Below are 15,105 nucleotides of genomic sequence, written 5' to 3' on the forward strand. Positions count from 1 at the left end.
AATTGTATGTTTCACTAGTGGCTCTAATGCCCTAAACACTCGCCCATCGACCCCAACAGGCCAGTGGCCCCATCGGCCCCCAGCACTCCTACCGGCTCCCGGAGGCCCACCGCCCCCAGCGCCCCCGGCGCCCCAACACAATCGGGAATTGCAGCGAGCCCCCTCGAATTCACCACGCTTACAATCAGACGAGCCCATTTCAATAAGTACAACGTGAAAAGGTGGTGGGGTGATGGGTTCGTACTTTCCCCGAGTCAGTCAGGTTGCCCCCTGCCCCTCCCCCTCCTCCGCGCTGGCCAAGGAGCTCAAGGCCTACAACGCCGAGATGCAGCGCATACTGGCCAAGTACACACACAAGCTGCCGCCGGTGGGTGTCCGGGGCCGGCCGCGCCGGCTGTGCGACATGCCGTTACCGTGCCGCGCGTTTCTCGTAATTCGTTTGGGCACGGCTTTGTATTGCGGCGGGGCTGGGAGCGTGCGCGGGCGCAGCAACCCTCCGAAACGGGTTGCTATGCGGTGTGTGGGTATGAGCGGGTGGGGGCTGAGGCGGTGCCGTGTGCTCCTTGTGTCGACAGGTTGCGCGGACACAACTCGCTGCCATGGATGTGGCGGCACCCGCCAGCAGCAGCAGCAGCACCGTCCACAGCGTTTACCGTCGGTTACGAGGTAACATGTGAATTCGCAACTCGCGCTACTGACTGCCTACTCTCGTGCCGCCTGCAAGCCCACTCCGCCTTCCGCTCTGGTCTACGTACGCATTAGTTCCGCAACACTCGTCAATAACAGCAGCAGCAGCAGCACCACCACCACCACCACCAGTAGCCAGGGCGGTGAGGCAGCAGCAGTAGCAGCAGCAGCTTCCACTGGCCCGACTAGCCTCGGGTCCGTAGCCAGTGAGGCGCCCGCTGGCGGCGACAGCGCCTCTGGGTTGGGCAGCAGCACTAGCAGCAGCCCTAGCACTAGCAGCAGTAGCGGCAATGCGGGGGCATTTGCAACGCCAGGCGTGTCTGGTAAGGACGGCGGGAAACTGCAGGGCGCGCTGTCGGCGCTTTCGTTCCTGGTGCCAGAGCCGGAGCCAGCGCCGCCAAACAGGGCGGCACAAAGGCCCCAGCGGCAGCAGCGGCACCGGCGGCAGCGGCGGCTGGCGGCAGCGGCGCGGGAGGGGCGCACGAGAAGTCGTAGAGAGTGGGTGAGCGATGGGACAGTGGTAAGGCAGGTTGGTAAAGTCCCGTAGGGTGCAGCTGATTCCCAGAACCCAGCAGATGGCAAACAATTTGCAACGGCAGGGCAGGAGTGCGCGGTACCGACGAGTTGCTGGATGGCTGGAAGTTTGCTGACGCGCATTCCTCACGCTCCGGGCGCCCGGCCAGGCGATAGCACCACACAGACACACCGCAACTCCACACTACTCGCGAGGCAGAGCCGCATCGCACCTGCAGGAAGAAGACCAGCGTCCACGGATGAGCACCAAAGGCAACACAGAGAAAATGCAACAGTAGAGAGTGGGGGCTGAGTGATCGCAGGGAGTGGGCCGGCGCGCGGCTGCTCGGGGCAGCGTTGCCTCAGGAGTGGGCTGAGTCGAAGAGCAGGGCAGTGTGCCGTGTACCGTAGCACAGGGCGGCAGGTTGTGTGCTTAGGATGGAGTGCTGAGTGAATGAGGGGGGAGGGTTGGCGCGGCGGGGGATCATGGTTGGGCAGGCTCTTAAGCGGGATGGCATACCCGCTTGGCTGCAGTGCAGATGTGATGGATGCGGGGTCAGTCCCGGCGGCTTGTGTCTGCCACCGACGCTGTACCTGCAAGCCGGGGGCGCGGTGCGTCCTGCTGCGGCTGTAACATCAAAGCATCTTGGCTAAGTGTGTTCCAAACATGGTGGTGTGAAGTTGCGGGCAGCGGGCGGGGGCAGGCCAAGTCTGTGTACACTCGGTTACAATTGCTGGGCCGCTTATAGAAATCTCGCAAACCAGTACATTCTGCCTGTGCGCAGATAGGGGCTCAGCGCTTCCAGTTGCTCATGGATCACAAACTCACTTTCAATCCCAAAATTACGAGCCCTGACTCCGCCATGCCAATCTTGGCAGGGTACGACCACAGTCCAACATCCTGCAACCCGCCTGCATGCCCCCTTCCTCCCCCCCCCCCACAAGCCTGGGTTCAAGCCACCTAGCTAGGGGCACCACCGTATTCTGCACTGGCACGCCTGGCAGTCACACGTCAACCGCAAACGCATTACTAGTTCCACCATAGCGCCCGTTGCACAGCTCAGGTATTACGCCCACACACCGGCGGATGGAAGATGCTCTCGCCGACGCACGCAGCCAGCAGCCAGTGCCTCACTGCCCCAAGTGCAACATCTTCCTGACCTATGACCACCCATCCCATGTCTTCCACAGCTCCTTCAATTAGAAGCCGTCAGTTGACAGCAGCTCCTCCACCGCCGCCACAATCTTGTTGCTGCCCAGATCCAACTCTGGATCCTGGATCTTGGCCCCCAGCAGGCGATCCATCTCCGACCGCAGCTCGCGCACCATGACGCCCACGTTGGCGGCGGCCTGAGCCGGGGTGAGGTGGGGGGTGGGGTGGGGGTTGCAAGGATTGGTACAGAGAAGGGTAGCGTGGTAGACAGCAGGTGTGGTGTTGTGCGTACCGATGACCGACGGCGTCCATGGGGGGAGGGGTGGGGGGGATGGGGTGGGGTGAGGGCAGGAGGTGGCGGTGTATGAGGGTGAGGAGAGTTCAGGCGTGGGGAGGGAGAGGCGCGGTGCTAGGCGCATGGTGCTCGGCAGCGAGGGTTGACGTGGGCAGTGCGCGCCGCTGCCGAGTGCGATTGCAGTGCCGCAGTACAGCAAAGTGACGTCCTGACCCCTCACCCCGCATCCCTGCCCTTCCACACGAACACAACACCGAGAACCAAGGCCCTGCCCCCGCTCTCCGCCCTCAGCCCTCCCTCCCCCCTCCCCCCGCCCCTGCCGCCCCCGCCTCTGCTGCCTCCCCTCACCTTGAACTCGGCCCAGCCGTCCACCCTGATCCGCCCCGCGCCGTGGTCCACCGCCACCTCGCCCCCGAACAGCAGCAGCGCGTACACCGGCACCATGCTGGCCTCGCGCACAAACAGCTTGGAGGTCTGAGGGGAGCGGCGGAGGGGGAATTAGGGAGCTTGGAGAGGGCTGGCAGGAGCGCAGGAGGCGAGGGAGGGAGGGACGCGCCCACCAAGGATAAGAGGACACGCACACACACACACACACACACACACACACACACACACACACACACACACCGCCTCCCCGCTGGAGCCTTGCATGTAAGCATCCCGTACATACACGCACCCCCCCCCCCCGCCCCATTCCCCACCCCGCACACAAACACGACACAAACACACACACACACACGCGACACAAACACACACACACACACACACACACACACACACACACACACACCACACCACACACACACCTCTGTCATCTGCGTGAACACCAGCCAGCCGCTGGGGAACTTGCCGGCCGTGAACAGCAGCGAGCCCGGGTGGATGAACACGCGGCCGCGCTCGCGGTCGAAGAACTTGATGTCCTTGGGGTCGGCGTCCGCCTCCGCAGTGCCGCCGTGCACCTGCAGGGGGAGGGGGCAGAGCGTAGGGAGGGAGAGGGAGGGATGGGTGGGTAGGAGGGAGGGATGGGTGGATAGGAGGGAGGGATGGGTGGATAGGAGGGAGGCAGGGAGGCGGTGAGTAGACGCAGGCCAGAGGGAGGGAGAGGGAGACAGGATGCGGGAAGGTGGACGCGGGTAAAACGCGCAGCTCGGAGCGTGCCGAACGAAGTTCAGGAACCTCCACACAAACACATGCACACACACGTGTGCACACATGCACACGCAGAGGGGAGCAAGCAGGGCCCCGCCGGGACCCACCTCCACGAATTTAGCTCGCGGGTGGTCCACGCGCAGCACGGAGGGGTAGAAGCCGGCGCACAGCGCTGCCTTGAGGAAGCGCGCGTTGCCGGCGTTGCGGTTGGCGGGCTGCTGCGTCAGCCAGTCGCTGCCGGGCAGGCTGGCGGCGGGGCCCAGGTCGCGGCGGGCGTCAAGCGCACCGGTGGCGGTGCCGGACAGGAAGCCCAGCTCCGCCAGGACGCGGGCGTACTCGGCCCGGCCGGCCTGGACGCGGGAGAAGGGGTTCAACTCTGAAGCAATGCCAGAAGGAAACAGAGGAACAGCGCCGCAAGGACAAGCTGCAGCCGCACATGCGAGCTACTGTACGTCAAGATAGGATCGGGGCGGGGGGATTACGTTCCCGGGCCCAACGAAACGGAGGCGAGGAGGAGTAACGGTGGCAGGTCGGAGATGGGAGGGAGGTTGCACGCAGGAGGCGAGGTGGGTGGGTCGGAGGCGGATGGTTCAAATCTGCAGCGCACCCACGCACGCTGCACACACACGCCGCACACACCTGGATGGCCTCCAGGGACGACTCAGACAGCCCGCACTCCGCACACAGCGACGAGGCGGCGGAGCGCCCGCCTGCGGGGGAGTGTGTGTTAAAGAGCACAAGGAGAACGTTGCGCAACGACCAGCAACTTCCGCTGCGACCGCTGAGGCCCCAGGCCCACCCTCCCTCCTCCTTCCTCCTTCCTCTTTCCTCCTTCCTCCTTCCTCCTTCCTCTTTCCTCCTTCCTCCTTCCTCCTTCCTCCTTCCTCCTTCCTCCTTCCTCCTTCCTCCTTCCTCCTTCCTCCTTCCTCCTTCCTCCTTCCTCCTTCCTCCTTCCTCCTTCCTCCTTCCTCCTCCCTCCTCCTTCCTGCTCCTCCTCCCCAGCCCTCAGCCCTCACCCTTGTCGGTCGCCCTGCACCAGGCGTTGTAGGCTGCCACCAGCGCGATGTGGTCGGAGCGGCTGTCCACCGCCGCCCGCAACAGCTGCCGCCGCGCCTCCGACACACCCTCGCCCGCCGACTGCAGTGGCGTGGGGGGTTGGGGGGTTGGGGCGTGGGGTTGGGGGGTGGGCAGGCAGGGGGGCGGCGTCGGCGCATGCGGCATGCGGGATGCTGGTGCAGGCTCCCGCCATCCCTGGCCCCCTCTCTCCAAAACCCCTCTCCTCCCTTGCCTGTCCCGTCTTCTCCCGCGTGCTTCACGCTGCTCGAGAGGAATTCTGGCAACAAAACCGCTCCTCCGTGAATCCCTCCGTCTGTCACGGACTTTCACTACTTTCCTCCCCTCTGCCTGTGCTCCGCATATTTTGGCTTGGTTTGGTTTAGTTTGGGCTGGAATCGACAATGCCCCCCCGCCCCCACCTGCAGGTTGAGGAACACGGGCCGGCCGTGCGCCAGCGCCGCCGTGACTGTGAGCACGGGGTCCAGGCAGCCCAGCAGGCAGCCGTACACCAGCGCCTTGCCAACCCGCGGGTCCATGGGCATGCGCGCCAGGTGGCGGCCCAGGCTGGTGAGCGCCTCGCAGGCGTCCAAGGCGCCCATGGTGCGCAGCAGGTGGACCTGTGCAGGGGTGGAGCAGGGGGGGAGGAGGAGAGGGGAAGGAGGAGGAGGAGGGGGAGGAGGAGGAGGAGGAGGAGGAGGAGGACGGGGAGGAGGAGAAGGAGGAGAAGTGAGTAGCTGGCAGGGGAATGAGGTAAAAGCCGAACCCAAAGCGAACCATGCCTGGAAACCCGCCCTCGCAACGGCCAAACCCGTCCCCTGCCACTCACCGCCGAGTTGACGGCAGTCGCAGACGGCGGCGACAGGCACCGCCCCAGGAAGGCCGCCACGCCGCCCTCGCCGCTCACGCCGCCCGCCGCCTCCGCCGCCGCCCGCGCAGCGGCGCCGCCTCCGCCGCCCCCCGCGGCGGCTGTGGCGGCGCCAGTCATCATGCCCTTTATCAGCAGAGCCACGCTCTCGAGCGGCGAGCGAAGCATCTCGGGCTCGGTGTGCGGCGGCATGCGCTGCCACTGCTCAGTGGAGAAGAGGCGGAAGCACACGCCCGGCCTGTGGGTTGGACGGGGTTGAAAGGATTGTTGTTAGCGACCACAAGTCCTGCAGCGTGGTACTGGTAATCGGCCAGGCCAGCAGCACAGCGGGTTGGCAAATGCCGAAGCACGCACCCACACCCAATCACCCACCCCCACCCCCACACACACTGTCAGTTCAGCACCCCCCCACACACACAGCGCTCACCGCACGCGGCCGGCTCGGCCCCTGCGCTGCTGCGCGGCGGCCTTGCTGACCCAGCCCTCCTGCAGGCGCTGGATGCCGCGCTCGGCGTCGTGGCTCATCTCCTTGACGCGGCCGGCGTCCACCACCACCGTCACGTCGTCGATGGTGATGGAGGTCTCGGCCACGTTGGTGGACAGCACAACCTGGGGGCGGCGGGGGGAGCGGGGGCAGAGGGGCAGAGGGGGAGAGGGGTTGTAGATACCAGCCCAAACCAAACCCAATGCAATAGAGGGGGTTTACATTCATGAACAATTGAGAAGTGAATGCGTAGCCAGGTACAGTAGTAGGCGGGAGGGGGCAGAGGTGCCATGGAGGCGGCAGGAAGGCTAGGCGGGTATCGTATGGGGGACATCACGTGGCAATGCGCGTGAGTATAGCAACACGGTGCCAACGAGGTGACCCGGGATTCCGGGCGTCCACTGCCAGATGCTTGCGGCTTGCGTAGAGCTACTCCCTTCCCCCCTTCAAGGCCACGCCCGCACCTTGTAGCAGCCCTGCGGCGGCCTGGCAAACACCTTGGACTGGTCGCCGCTGGACAGCGAGCCGTGCAGCGGCAGCACCCGCAGCCCGCCGCGGCCGCCCGCCGCGCCCAGCACCTTGTCGCTGGCCAGCAGCAGGCGCTGCAGGCGGCCGATCTCCGGGGCGCCGGGCAGGAAGACCAGGATGGCGCCGCCGCCGCTGGTGTCGCCGCGGCCGGAGGCGTAGGCCTGAGGTTGGGTGGGTGGGAGGAGGCGGGGGATGGGTGGAGGCGGAGGAGGAGAGGGGCGGTTGGGTGGCTTGGGGCGAACGTGTCGAATTGGAGGAGAGGTGAAAGGAGTCTGCGTGACCCTGTCTGAATGTCTGGTCCCGTGTGTGGCTGTGGCAGGAGCGCACCTGCTGCCAGTCCTTCATGAATGCTGCCGCTCCGTCGCGCTTGTGTCGGGCGATGATCTCCGCGATCACGTCCACAAGCAGGTCGTAGTTGATCTGGCAGGCGGGTGTCGGGATGTTTGGCATTTGAATCATCAAGTCCCAAGTGACATCCAGTGCAGTGCAGTTCAAGCCCATTTGCGGAGCAAAATGTGCCACAAAGCAGCCACCATCCGCGACACCTCGCAATCTTGCATCCTTCCCGCACCCCCTATAAACGTCCTCTCCGCGTCCCTTCCAGCCCACCGGAACCAAGCGTGCCGTAACGCAAATGCCGCAGTCACCATGCCGCATCCGACAACTCGCAATCTTGCATCCTTCCCGCCCCCACCCCCTACACGTCTGCTCCCAGCCCACCCACCTGCTCCTCATCCGCCATGTACAGCGACCGCAGGGTGAGGTCGGAGTACCCGCCGGGCCCCAGCGCGCCGCTCAGCGGCCGGCCCGCCACCTCCGGCAGCTCGCGTGCGTCCTTCCAGTCGCGCAGGCCGCGCCTGGCGCAGCGGTTGTCGCGGCCGATGACGTGGCCCGTCAACTCCAGCGCGTCCTGGGTGGGCGTGGGGGTGCGGTGGCGGGTGGTGGAGGGAGGTGGAGGGAGGTGGTGGGATGTGGAGGTGGTGGTGGTGGTCGTGGTGGGGGTTGCAATGATGGACATTGACAAAGCGCCTCCAGCACAACCTCCTGCATGCCGCCGCCACCACCCGCGTCTCGTCCCTCTTCCCCCTTCAACTCACCTCCAAATAGAACTCCCGCACCGGGTAGGTGAAGCCAGGGATTGTCATCATCCCCACCTCCCCGCCGCCGCCGCCGCCGCCGCCCGCCGCCTTGGCCTTGCCGCCCCTGGCGCCGCCCCTCCCGCCGGCCCCGGGCGTCATGTACTCCGCAAAGAGCTGGGCGTCGGCTGTAGCAGACATCAGCACCAGCTTGAGCGGCTGTAGCTGTAGCTGCTGCTGCTGCTGCTGCTGACCGGCTGCGGCGGCTGTAGCCGCCTTCTGGCGGCGGCGCTCCAGCACGTCCCGCAGTAGCAGCAGTAGCAGGTCGATCTCAATGGAGCGCTCGTGCACCTCGTCCAATACGATGTGAGTGGTGCCCTGGCGGGAGTGACAGGAGGGAGGGGGAGGGCAGGAAGAGGAGGGAATGAGGTTGTCGGTACCAATGCCGAAACAAACGAGGCCAAACACCCGAGACCCAGAGGTGGATTCTGGTAGCAACCGGCAGGCGGCAGGCACGCCATCAATGCGTTTGTGCCTTGGCTGTCAACCCCTGGACACTCCGTCTTGCAACGACGGCTAGCCCTCCCCTTCACACCTCTCCCCCCCCATGGAATGCGTCGCGTGTGCCCGCTGTACCTCTGGACGTCGGCACTTCACTTCATATTTGATACACACCATCCCATGGATGGCTACCCCCCCACCCACTTCGCTGTAACAATCCTTGCAACCCCACCCCACCCCACCCCACTCCACCACACCACACCACACCGCACCGCACCCCACCCCACCCCACCCCACCCCACCCCACCCCACCCCACCCCACCCCACCCCACCCCACCCCACCCCACCCCACCCCGTCCCACACGCACCTCCAGGTCCGGGTCCGACAGCAGCCGCCGCAGCAGGATCCCGGTGGTGACAAAGGTGAGCCGGGTGGCGGCGCTGCTGCGGTGCTCCAGGCGAACGCTGTAGCCCACGGTCTGGCCCACGCCCTCGCCGCGCTCCGCCGCCACCCGGCTGGCCAGGCCCAGAGCCGAGATGCGGCGGGGCTGCAGGTAGGTGGTGGTGGGGGTTACATTCATGATTAATTAACACGTGAAGTCGTAGGGGGGGGGTGCGGGAGGGACGGTTGCAAAGATGCTACAGAGAATTGATTGTAGCGAGGAATACAGCAGGCGTAGGGGCGCGCGTAGGGGAGGAGTTGTTGTATGGCGGGCAGCGTGGTGTGAGTGACAGGGCGTGCAAGGTCACGGATGTCGGATGGAAGAGCAGTCAGACCAGAGCGGCCCGGGGAAGCGCACACGCACACGCGCGCACGCACACACCTGCGTGACGATGATGTTGCACGCCGCGCCCGCGCCGCCCGCGATCGCGTCTTCCAAGATGTATTGCGGCACCTGCCACACAAAGCACCCAAACACACGAACACACACTTCGTCAATCACAGCAAGGCATCGAGCAAGAGCGCATCCCTGCGCAACGGGCCCCGCCACTGTACTAGCGCTGGCTGGTACACATGCATAGCGTACACGTATATAATTCCTTGTGTTGTCTACCACCCACACGCATCGCATCCGCAGTCCCGCGTGTTACTTTCATTCCGTGTACGCTGGCGCACAACCCCACCCATCCCTTCCCCTCCCCACGGCGCGTCCCCACCCACCATCCCTGACCTGCCGTTGCAAATTGTTTGCCATCTGCTGGGATTTGGGAATCAGCTGCACCCTACGGGACTTCACCAACCTGCCTTACCACTGTCCCATCACACACCCACGGCGCGTCCCCACCCACCACACCTGCGTGCTCTTGCCGCACCCGGTTGCGCCGCTGACGACCAGCACGTCGTGCGCCCGCAGCAGCGCCAGCACCTCGTCGCGCTTGGCGAAGGCCGGCAGCGAGCGGCGCGCGGAGCGCATGCCGGCGTGCGAGGCGGCGGCGTCCAGGTCGGACTGGACACGAGCCAGGCGGGCGGACTCGGCGGCAATGTCGATCTGTGCGTGTTGGGAGTTCTTGGGGTGTGTGTGTATGTGCGTGTATGTGTGCGCGAGGGAGGGTGCATAGTGCAGGGAGGGCGAGGAAGCCCGGTGCATGGGCAGGTATTGATTGTGTGGCAGAAGCCGGCGTGTGCGTGTGCCTGTGCGTGTGTGCCTGTGTGTGCCTGTGTGTGCGTGTTTGGGCCCCGGACGCCGGAAGCTCTATCCGCGCCGCGCACCTGAGGACGCCGCCGGCGCATCTCCTCTGGCCGCCGCGCCCTCCGCGCCGCCGCCGAGCGCCGCCGAGCTTCCCCGCCTGCATCCCAGCAAGATGCGGCAAATATCATGCACACTTGTCAAATTTCTAACGGGCACGAAATAACTTCCACTGCCGACGTTGGGAAGTGCATCCCCCTGATCAAGAGTCATTCCCAGACGGCGCCCGCTAGCGCATGTGTGTGTGCAGATAAGCCATGCCACCCTTCGATTGCGCGTGTTTCTAGGGGATGAATGAAGGAATGCATCCACGACGCGGCAAGGACGTCCTGGAGAGCAAATGTCACACACACAAACACGCATCTGCACTCCCAGGCCTCACCCTCCTCCTCGTCCTCCTCCTCCTCGTCCACCACCAAGTCCTCAAAGCCCTCCACCAGTGACTCCTCCGCCTCCTCGTCGCCCGCCGCCCCGTCGCCACCTGCGCCCGCGGCAGCGCCCTTGCGGCCTGAGGCGCCGGCCTCCGCGGCGGAGCACGTCTGCGGCAGCAGCAGAGCCACAGTCATGAGGCGCGAGCTTGGCTTCTGGTTCTTCACCCAAACCATGGAAACCTTTTCGCTTTCGAAATCGCAAAATCGCTGTGTGCGCTGCTCCCAGACACACCCACCTGCTCGTCCATCTCCGCCGCCTCCTCCAGCGCCCGCGCCGCCAGCGAGTGTAGCGCCGGCTCCGCCGCCGCCGCCAGCAACAGGCTCTCCGCCGCCAGCACCCGAGTGAGGTGCCGCAACCCGCCCGCCGCCAGACCCGAACAGCTCACGCCCACCAGCGGCGGCGCCGCCGGGTACGACAGCCCGCCCGCAGCCGTACTGTTGACCCGTACGAACTCGAGCACGAGCGGCGCGTCGGAGCGCGTCGCGACGGGGCAGGTTTCGGGCAACTCCAAGGTCAGCCGTACTGCGTTTTCCGACAGTACAGCAAATGAGGTGTCGTAAATGGATTCAAGCACCATAAGCTCCTCCGCCCATGCGTCGCCGTCGCCGCCGCCGTCTGGCACCACCGCCGCTTGGCCGCTGCCTTCACTGCCTCCGAGCTTGACATCTGTCCATAGATTCCCAGATGCACAAAGAGACGCAGGGAGGTAACGAAGTGGGGATCCTTCCTTCCGGATGCAAATACATGCGAAGTCAAGGCAGTCACTGCGCGCGCAAGCCAGAGCGCCACACCCACCCACCCGTCAGTCTGCTGTACGCGGTCACGTGCGCCGCCGCCTCGTCGCCACCCGCCGCCACCAGCGCCGCCTCCGCCTCCGTACTCGTATAGCCGTACGCCATGAGTCGGGCCACACTGGCCAGAGACACGCCCGTGGCGCGGCTGGGGTCGGCACGTGCCATCACGTTGACCATGTTGGTGGTGGAGCCTGCGTTGAGTTAGGTTTGTGTTGGTGTCTGTTGTGTATGTTTGTGTTTGTGTGGTGTGGTGTGAGCGGGCGTGAACGTTCAGGCATGACCCGGCCGTGTGCTGCTGCCGGAGGAGGGGAAGCTCCGGAGCACTACTGCGCGCAGCCACGCCGCCCTCGCTCAGCCGCCCGCCGCGAGCTCCTCACAGGCGCACGACCTGTGCCCCACAGCCGAACCCGAAGTCCCGAAACCTTCATCGAAATCCCAACCATTACCCAGGCACAGCAGTGCGGGCACGGACACCCGTCCACACCCACCCACCCACCCACCCACCCATGCACCCACCCACCCACCCATACCCACCCACCCTTGGTGAACTGCCCGGGCAGCTGGTCCGCAGGCAGGTTGAGCAGCAGCCAGTCCAGCAGCGCCTCCACGCTCACACCACCGCCACCACCACCGCCACCACCACCCCCACCTCCGCCTCCACCTCCGCCCGCCCCGCCGCTGCCGCGCCGCTCGTACGCCAGCTGCACGTGCTGCGGGCTGAAGCCCATGCCGCTGAGCGCCTCCACCACGTCCGCCAGGTCGGCGGAGCCGCCAGTGTCCGCGCCGCCGGCGCCTCCTGCGCCGCCCGCGCGGGCCAGGTCCAGGTCGCGGTCCCGCAGCAGCGACTGGACCAGCCGCTGCTTGGCCGCGCTCATCACAACCGTCTGCGTTTGTGTCAGGGTAGCAGAGACAGTACCGAGTTGATGCTGTGGCTTGACCCAAATTGTCAAATCCCGCGCAGCACTGCATTGCATGGGCCGCGCCCGGCCCCGCTGTGCACACGCAACTCGCTTGCGGGCCGCCGCCCCAGCTCCCTCGCCCAACCTCCCCACCTGCGGCGCGCGTAGGTTGCTCCGCTTCCTGCGCGCCTCCTCCGCCTCCTTGCGCCGCTCCTCCGCCGCCCGCCGCGCCGTCGCCGACTCCTCCCGCCGCTTGCGCTCCTCCCCCAGGGCGTTCCACAGCGGCACGTAGTCCCGGGGCAGGATGCGCTCTAGCGCACGGTCGCCTGCATGGTGTTTGGGGCGTAGGAGGAAGTAATTAAGGAAAGAAGGGGGCGCTTTGTGCGTGAAGGACTGGCTGTGCTGCAACTGCATACTGGATGCTTTTACGCACGGCCCCTGCTCCCCAACATGTGCTGGCCGTGTAGAGTGACAGAACCGCCAGCACCAGCAGCCGCTCCGCCTGTCATGCCTGTCCCTACTCTGCCGTGCTTTCCTCCGCGTGACCTGCCTCTCTCCCTCCTCCTGAATCCCTGCCCTGCATCTGCCTGCATCCCCCTCCCTCCCTCCCCCTCTGCCGCGGCCCCGCCTACCCATGACCCGGTTGAGCGCCGCCACCGCGCCGCGCTCCCGCGCCTCCGACTCGTCCGCCGCCGCATGGGTATCATCCAGAAATATCACAATGTCATCCTCCTGCCGCTTGCCATCAGGCAGCACCACCTGAGTAGGCAAACACAGGAGAGAGGATAGTTGTGCGCGAGTTGGCATCAACCTTCATCACCAGAGCTGAACAGGAATGCCGTCCCCGGCCCCGGCCCCCGCCGCCGTCCCGCCGTCCCGCGCCACGGCCTCCGGCCCCCGCCTCCGACCCCCGGCCCCCGCAGCACCCCCCAGCCTCAGCCCCCAGCCCTGCAGTCGCTCCCCACCTTGCACGTCCACATGCCGTTCTCCAGCCGCTTGGGCACGTAGCGCGCCCGCACGCGCTTCTCCTTCTGGATCCACTCGTGCAGGTGCATGCTGGGGCTCTTGCTGGTGTAGTACCCTGCACGGCTCTGCAGGGTCATCACGCCGCCTCCGGCGCCTGCGCCGCCGGCGCCTGCAGCACCGCCTGCGGTGCCGCCGCTGGCACCGGCGGCGGCGGCGGCTTGCGCCGCCGCACGCGCGGCGGCTGCCGCCGCTGCGGCCACCGCAGAATCCTTGCCTGGCGGCCCGCCCTTGGCTCCGTCTGCGCCCTTTGCGCTGGGCTTGGCAGGCGCGGCAGCGGCAGCCGCAGCGGGGGCCGCTGCTGCGGGAGCCGCCGCTGCGGGGGTGCCGGTGCTGGTGCTGGGTCCGTCGGATCCCGAGGGCTGGAGCTGGTCGGCGTGCTTGGAGGCGATGTGCTCCTTCAGGCGGCCACTCTGCACGGTGATCGAGGCCGTGGCGGGAGGGCAGCCATGCGGTTCGGTGATGCTGTGCTGCCAGCACTACGCTGCCTTCGCCATGTTGCCAGAAGCCCAGAAAACCAGGATACTATGCTGCGAGACACCTCTACCGCATTACCCTTTCCTTTACCACCATGATGACACACAGGATACATCAAGGTCACGCGCTGGCAGCCCAGTCCCTGCTGTGACACTGGCGCCCCCCGATAAAGGGTGCGGCTGCCCCGCTTCCTGCGCCCCTCCCCGCACCTGCTGGTAGATCTTGTCGCAGTAGGGGCACTTCACCTCCTGACCGCGTTTGTCAATCACCGCCGGGCCCTTTGTGCCTCCGCCTCCGCCTCCGGAACTGCGTGCGGCAGGGAATGAGGCAGAGGGTCGCGTTTCGGCCAGGGCGAGGGGTGGCGAGGAAGGCGGGAGACCCGCGGACGAGCCTCAGACACTTACGAGAAGACCTTGTTGGCCTTCATCTTCGCCTCGCGATTCTTGATACCACCCATTTCTCAAGGCGACCAACGCGCGAGCGACCCAGTGCCTGTGCTTGTCGATTGAGGATTTCTGGCGGCCCTTCTGGTTTTGGGTATTCAGGGCTTGTTCATACATTAATCTAACGTAATGTTCATCCTTGCAGTTTATAATGGAAGCGCAATAGCAACTACTGCTGGCCGCAGCGCTCGCAGTTCCAACGCGCGCGGCCTGATACAGTGATAATACTATGTTCCACGGGTATGCAGTGCTTGAACGAGCTGTACGCAAAGCTGTACGGGAATTGATGCAACCATTGAACAAGTCACCTGACCGGAGTTGGCACGCTCGTCCCCTCGCTTACCCCTCGCCGCCCCCGCGGAGGCCAGCCATGGCAACCTAGCTGTCGACATTGCTGTGCGCTGCCATATGACGTGACAGTTGCAACCGAGGACTGACTGCAAGTGGAGAAGAAAGTAAGCGCCAAGCGACCAACCGTCCGCTTGACAATGTACGCGTGCAGGTGCGTGCACACCTTGGTTCTTGCGCATGCCGGCATTTGGCCCGAGCGCCGCGGCGGCCGCGCATTTGAACTTTACACCTTCCTAGAACACAATGCGCATGCTGTGCACTCCTTCGCTTCGATTTGCCGCCCGCGATACCACCGGAGGATTGGCACCGCAGAATCGCAGATGCGCCGCAGCGCCGCACTACCTCCACCGTCTCCCTACTCCAGCGCCGCATCGCCGCTGCCACCACTGCCCATCCCTCAGTCGCTGTCGCACAGGTCAATGACCTCCGCGACCTCCTTCAGGCGCCACTTCTTGATGGAGATGGTGGTGTTATGCTTGCAGACGGTGCACAACGCGTTGACGGCCCTGCCGTCAGCCCTAGCGGCAGCCTTCTCAATGGTGATCACCCCACACTCCCTGTGGCGCCAGCTGCCCGTGTAGAACACCGGTTTTGTCTGCTTCAGGTTTTTGCGCCCGGTGAGGCGCCCGCCCGCCGCCATGCCCGCCAGCTGCGCCTCAGTCTCCTGGCCGCTGCCGAACTGGGTCGGCAC

The 15,105-nt window shown here is 65.6% G+C and overlaps 3 protein-coding genes across 3 annotated transcripts; 1 reads left to right on the forward strand and 2 right to left on the reverse strand.

The window, feature by feature from the left end:
* Nucleotides 1–178: 178 nt before the first annotated feature.
* CHLRE_12g492503v5 (uncharacterized protein) lies at nt 179–1,846 on the forward strand. The gene is made up of 4 exons (XM_043067938.1): nt 179–367; nt 576–658; nt 787–1,010; nt 1,070–1,846. The coding sequence occupies exons 1-4, from the start codon at nt 233–235 to the stop codon at nt 1,180–1,182; spliced, it is 555 nt and encodes a 184-aa protein (XP_042917968.1). The 5' UTR covers nt 179–232; the 3' UTR covers nt 1,183–1,846.
* A 67-nt stretch (nt 1,847–1,913) lies between these two features.
* CHLRE_12g492450v5 (uncharacterized protein) lies at nt 1,914–14,338 on the reverse strand. Its single transcript, XM_043067936.1, has 26 exons — nt 14,025–14,338; nt 13,830–13,926; nt 13,086–13,556; nt 12,753–12,879; nt 12,274–12,446; nt 11,760–12,105; nt 11,227–11,412; nt 10,663–11,093; nt 10,378–10,534; nt 10,019–10,095; nt 9,603–9,797; nt 9,132–9,203; nt 8,676–8,855; nt 7,828–8,184; nt 7,455–7,640; nt 7,058–7,150; nt 6,667–6,891; nt 6,146–6,327; nt 5,680–5,956; nt 5,273–5,470; nt 4,814–4,934; nt 4,437–4,507; nt 3,905–4,147; nt 3,455–3,607; nt 2,997–3,122; nt 1,914–2,550 (listed from the first exon to the last, which is right to left on the reverse strand). Exons 1-26 carry the CDS (start codon nt 14,075–14,077, stop codon nt 2,401–2,403), a joined length of 4,947 nt encoding a protein of 1,648 aa, XP_042917969.1. The 5' UTR covers nt 14,078–14,338; the 3' UTR covers nt 1,914–2,400.
* A 287-nt stretch (nt 14,339–14,625) lies between these two features.
* Nucleotides 14,626–15,088, reverse strand: CHLRE_12g492400v5 (uncharacterized protein). The gene has a single exon (XM_043067935.1). The coding sequence runs from the start codon at nt 15,052–15,054 to the stop codon at nt 14,812–14,814; it is 243 nt and encodes an 80-aa protein (XP_042917970.1). The 5' UTR covers nt 15,055–15,088; the 3' UTR covers nt 14,626–14,811.
* Between the last annotated feature and the right edge of the window lie 17 nt (nt 15,089–15,105).

Source organism: Chlamydomonas reinhardtii, chromosome 12 (genome assembly GCF_000002595.2).
Source record: "Chlamydomonas reinhardtii strain CC-503 cw92 mt+ chromosome 12, whole genome shotgun sequence".
Taxonomy (NCBI): Eukaryota; Viridiplantae; Chlorophyta; class Chlorophyceae; order Chlamydomonadales; family Chlamydomonadaceae; genus Chlamydomonas; species Chlamydomonas reinhardtii.